Source organism: Trypanosoma grayi (assembly GCF_000691245.1).
Source record: "Trypanosoma grayi strain ANR4 Tgr_1111_V1, whole genome shotgun sequence".
In the NCBI taxonomy this organism is placed as follows: Eukaryota; Euglenozoa; class Kinetoplastea; order Trypanosomatida; family Trypanosomatidae; genus Trypanosoma; species Trypanosoma grayi.
The window spans coordinates 1-5132 of record NW_008826730.1 but is presented as its reverse complement, the minus strand read 5'-3'; the positions used below and the strand labels follow the sequence as shown (position 1 = coordinate 5132).

The 5132-nt window shown below is 52.7% G+C and overlaps 4 protein-coding genes across 4 annotated transcripts; 1 reads left to right on the top strand and 3 right to left on the bottom strand.

Annotated features, from left to right (window-relative positions):
• On the top strand, positions 1-373 carry DQ04_11111030 (hypothetical protein; the record flags this gene model as incomplete). Its single annotated transcript, XM_009316446.1, has 1 exon — positions 1-373. A coding segment is annotated over one exon (373 nt), but the record flags the coding sequence as incomplete, so codon positions are not given.
• A 2513-nt stretch (positions 374-2886) lies between these two features.
• On the bottom strand, positions 2887-3276 carry DQ04_11111020 (putative trans-sialidase; the record flags this gene model as incomplete). Its single annotated transcript, XM_009316445.1, has 1 exon — positions 2887-3276. The coding sequence occupies one exon, from the start codon at positions 3274-3276 to the stop codon at positions 2887-2889; it is 390 nt and encodes a 129-aa protein (XP_009314720.1).
• A 309-nt stretch (positions 3277-3585) lies between these two features.
• On the bottom strand, positions 3586-4467 carry DQ04_11111010 (hypothetical protein; the record flags this gene model as incomplete). Its single annotated transcript, XM_009316444.1, has 1 exon — positions 3586-4467. The coding sequence occupies one exon, from the start codon at positions 4465-4467 to the stop codon at positions 3586-3588; it is 882 nt and encodes a 293-aa protein (XP_009314719.1).
• Positions 4468-4515: 48 nt separating this feature from the next.
• DQ04_11111000 (hypothetical protein) lies at positions 4516-4827 on the bottom strand (the record flags this gene model as incomplete). Its single annotated transcript, XM_009316443.1, has 1 exon — positions 4516-4827. One exon carries the CDS (start codon positions 4825-4827, stop codon positions 4516-4518), a length of 312 nt encoding a protein of 103 aa, XP_009314718.1.
• Between the last annotated feature and the right edge of the window lie 305 nt (positions 4828-5132).

Here is a 5132-nt window from a genome sequence, read left to right as displayed (position 1 = left end):
ACTGTGTGATGCCGTAAGCCGGGCGCCGCAAAGTTCTCCAGGTGGCGAACGTTGCTGGCGCTCGGCTTCCCCCGACAATGCGGGGTGCTGGACCTTGGTGCCACGATGGGGCGGCCGGCATCGCCAAGGGGCCGGCGCTGTAGAGAACGCTTTCACCAGGGCCCTCGGTGTTGGCTATTTTTACCCCCAGGTGGAAAAACAAGGGGGGAAGAGCCTTGCGGAGCATGTTTTTGTTTCGTTTCCCGTCGTAAGATTAAGGACGCCGTTTTTGAGGCCTGCTTTTTATAGTTTCGCAAACGTCATTGATGGCGGTTTGTGGTGTTTGGGCTGGTCCCCCTTAGGCGTTGGGGGGCTTTTTTTTTTAGAAGCCTGAGAAAACAATATCCAAGCCACGCTTATTTTGTATGCCAACTGCAATCATATTCTATTCCTTTTTTGGTCCCTAATTTCCCGACGTGTAGAGGGTTGGAAAGCGCAAGTTCTTAAAGAGCAGTCAGCAAAAGCAAGATATTACAACCCAGAGTACGATCCAGTAATCCCGCGCAGGCTTCGAATGGATAAGTCTAACGGTAACCAAGGCCTTCGTAAAACACCGTGGTCGAACGACTTCTAACTTTGGCTCTGGGCCAGAGTTTTATACGCAGGTCAATCGCGTGGAGGCGTTTTAGACAAAAAATAGTCTATACCTTACCTTCCTCTATGAAGTAAAGCGAGGAAGTAGGAGAGGCCTTATGTTTAATTCCCATCGCGAACGCAATGCTGCTAGTTTGCATAGTTGGGTGTCTTCGAGCCCGATCCTAATTCCTATAATAAGGAAGTTAAAAGCTTGCAATTAACTGTCAAAAAGGATGTGCAGAAAGCGCCCTTAACCCGCCTCCCGCGCTCCCCTTCGCAAGCCCCACTCCTTCGCGATGTCCGCCGGCAAGGCCTTTGGCCCTCGTGGGGTGCAATCCGCAGGGTTATCATCCGACGCGACATAGTCCCATGTGGGGGTTAAACCTTGCTCACGCAGCGCCCTGTAGAAATGTCCCGCCCCCCAAACCACGGCATCGGAATGCGTGTTACCTTTATTCATAATATGCGTTAATGTCGCGTTGCCGATGCATATGTGGAGTGTTGCGGGCAAATTGCCCTTGAAAACGAGCAGGGCCAATCCGGCGGCCCCCGCTTCAGCCTGCGAAATAATGTGGGGGGCTTGTTCCCATGCGCCAAATGTGGCCCACACTTTCCCGTTGCCCTTAAACAACAACGCGCCCCATCCATATAAGGAGGCGTCAGGCACCAAAGTCCCTGAGGTCGGGTTGGCCCTCGGGGGGTTGACAGGATTATTTTGCAAAAAAGTGTCAAGCCATTCCTGCCCTTACTTAAGAACAAAGGGGGGTGGGGCTGGCGGATCTTGGGCCTCTAACATTTCCCTGTTGAGTCGCGGCGGCCTTCGGCGCACCATCTTAAAAAAGAAATAATGCCGAAAACACAAACCTCCGAACCGCCGCCGCATGCACCACACGCGAAGCGGGGCTTTCCAATTCCTCCACCGAAATCTTGCGGAGGAATGTGACGTTCTTTGATATCCGTAACGTTTTGTCCCTGAGGGATGCCGTCTTAGCCATATGGTTTGAACCAAACCCCTTGTGAATTCAGAACGCGCGGTGGGAAGCCGTGCTCTCCAACTGTTGCGCCGTATTCGCGCATGTTTTCCGCAACAACGTTTCCCCGCAACCCCACACTTTTACACGGCCCTGCGATACGAATATTATCTATTCACACATGCGAGGTAGCTCCGGCGGCGCTGCAGAACGCGGTTTAACGACTTCTAGGTCGCCAGCCGAAACCCTTGTGATGGCATGCGCGATTTCCAGACTGCGCTTATACCCCATGGGGGCCATTGTGTACTCGAACAGCTCAACCTTTTCCGTATGACAACGGAAATTCCCGCGTGTCTCTGCTGACAAGCCCACCTGGAAGAAAGATGCCTTTAAATCAAAAATGGCAGCTATCTCACCATAATTTACACCCGGGTACTGGGAAACATGCCCCAGAGGAACCATAGCCTCGCAGTCCGCTTGTTCATTGTTTTGCTTTTGGCCAAGCAATGAAACGCCGCCGCGGCCCCGACGGTTTTTCCTCCACAACCGTAAAAGGCACTGCCCACCCGGTAGCGTGTAGCTTTGGTACGGTTGGAATAATGCCCGCTTTCTTCATAACCTGGGCGTCCTCCTCTGTCATCCTCAAGAGGGGCTCTCGTTCCCATGCCTTGGAATTAGCTGGCTGTTGGACCAAGTCCCACACTGTGTTAAACCGTTCCAGAGCCGTAGGATTGAGCCGGCTCCGGATCCAGTGCAATGAGAGAGTATCCACGTCTACCTGTTGTAACGGAAACTTTCTTTCATCGTTCTTATTGGCCACACGTGTGCGATGGGTACGTCGCAAAATGCCCTTCCCATTAAAAAAGTTGTCCCTTATCCCGCTCTATATCCGGATAGGCCCATGGAAACATAGCCCGATTGCTGACCTTGTCTACATGTGTGCCGTCAGGTGTGCCGACTTGTTTACCAAGGCGACCCAAGGCCCTATGTACGAGCTGTGCTGTGTGGTAAATCTAGAGGGTTTGCGTGTTTCCCCAACTGGGCTAGTAGTCGAGGGTCGAGGTCGTGTTCGATCACTGTTGCGGCTGCATGCGCCAGTGTCTCTCTTTTTTTGGAATGCGCTGTCATGCCGAATGGGCGGAGTAGGTTTTCCATATCTCTTGTGGTTAAAGTTGTGAGCCGTTCCCCCTCCACCATTCCCGTGGTGACGCCTCTTGCCTTTTTTCCACCTTCCCCCCGCGATAACCACGTATCTTGCCGCTCTGTGAGGGTCGATTTTGAATGTCTTTGGGAGAGCCCCCTAATCAACAATGAGGGCTTCCTTGTTTTTAGGATGGGGAATAAAATTTTCCTTTTGGAGTGGAGCGATTTCGCCCCACCGACTGGCTGTGACGCAGGCGGGTCGTAGGGCAACCTGATCGTTTTCCGAGAAGAACAAATCGCTGATGAGATCCAATTCCCTCCTCTCTATGGGGCGGGCCTGTTTTATGGGGTCAGCGGCCGCCTTCCTTTGAAGACCGGCCAAAAACATCCTGGCCGGTGATCCCCCTGAAGCCAGTAAGGTCAACAAAGTTCTTGTGTATTGCACCGCGCTGATCTTAGGGAGTTGTAGACTTACTATAAAAAGAGGAACGTTTTCCTCCCGAACCTCTAGATCGTTCCTTTTCGCAAAGTCGCGGAATCTTTGCATTATGGGCACCCTTTGTTCACAAACCGAATGGGTCCATATACCCTTGGCGATGCGATTCGCCTCGGACGCCAGTGCTGTCACATATGGGTTGTCTGACGGTGCCGCGATCACTGTGACCTCGTTTGCCGAAGTTTTTAATGGCGGAAGGACCTGTGCCAGCTGATCCCTCCCAAGTGGGGGCCGCCCGGGGGGCCCGGCCTGAAGGGATGATGTGCTGGCCCCCTCCCGCGTAGAATTGCCCCCGCACCGGTAACCCAGCGGTACCAGGGCCAGTCGGCAAGGATTCCAATACTTTCCAGGCCCCGGATTTCATTGCTTCCGGGGCCGATAATCGTTTTTTGGCTTAAACGGAGTCTTTTTCACCTGCACATAGCAAGTTGTGCTGTAATGCCCTGTGCGGCCACATCGAAAACATCGCGCATAGCTCGGGGGATGGGCGGAATGTTTCTTCGCTTTCTGAACCGCCTGAAAAACGGGGTCTTCTTCTTTTCTGGGATCGCTGATGGCATTGGCAAGAGTTTGGATGTTGACTCCGGGGTTTTCCTTCGCCGCCTGAGCCACCCGAAGCTGATAATACAAACGTCTGCCCAATTGTGATTGTTCGGCCGACATGCCCTCGTGACGGATAGCATAAATCCATGCCACAAAGTTGTCCCACGCCTGGCAGAGCTCAAACCCAGGCCTAATGGGTAATGGGAAAAGGTCGCGATAAGCCGCCAGTAACTGTTCTGGGGAAGTCTCCACTAAATACTCCATGGCTCCTTCAAAAGTCCGGATGTTCTCCTCCGGACGAAAACCTTTGTCCACGAACTTGTTCTTCAGTTCTTGAATTCCTCGCAACCCCACCTGGGGCGGGGCCCCCAACACAAAAGAAGACCGTTCGGCATGCCCGTCCATCTTGGCAGTATGTGCCGAGGTGTGAAAAGCCTGTGGACTAAAGTCGTTGTCACCCTCTGTCGTAGCCGGCTGAACTGGCAGTCCCGTGGGTTCTTCCCTCTGGGCGCACCAAGCCTGCATCTGATTAATCCGATCTTGCATCTGGATCTTCTCCTCGCACAGCTGGGTTTTCTGCGATTCCAACGTGTTAATCTGATGCTGTATTTTATTAATGCGTTTGTGTGATCCCGCCGTTTGAGCGTAGGCGTCCTGCTGGATCTTTAAATTTTCTTCCGCCAGTTGTGCCCTGGCCATTTCATATTGCTGATACAGTATTGACTTGCTTTCCCCCAGCGTCATCCACTAAGTTCGAAAGGTCGCCCGTGCATCGTCAAAAGCCTTAAGAAAGTTCTCATTCTTTGGCATGTTCAACGACACCATAGAGTGCCGCATAGAAACGAAACTGGCTTTAGCACTATTCTCCAGACAAATGGTCAGTTCCCCGTTCTCGAGTGTGAGTACGCCTTCGACGCGATTGACCTGTGTACTAAAATTTGGTCTGTACTCGAACGAAAAGGGGGTGCGACCGCAACGTTCAACGAACGTCCTGAGAGCCGAGAGGCTCGTCATCCATTCCACATCCATAAGGGCCTTCTGGGGGTTGGTGGATAACATTGTGTCCGCTTGCGGCTTACCTTTCGTTTCAAGAACTTACCCTTTGCGACTTTCCAACGGCAGGATATGAACAGAAGAATGATGATGGATCCCAGGATCTCCAGTTAACAAGAATTGGGTAAGGCTTGACCATTCCTTTCGCAGGCTTTCAGAAAGTTCTCATCCCTTGTTTTGATTGGGGGCGGGGGTTAGGATCGCGGGTGCCTTCGCGCTATTGCAGCGCACATGCGGGCCAGGTGGTTGGCCTTTTGGTGGTGGGAAAGCAAAACCCCATCTGCCTTGACGGCGGGCGTGCTGAGGGGGCG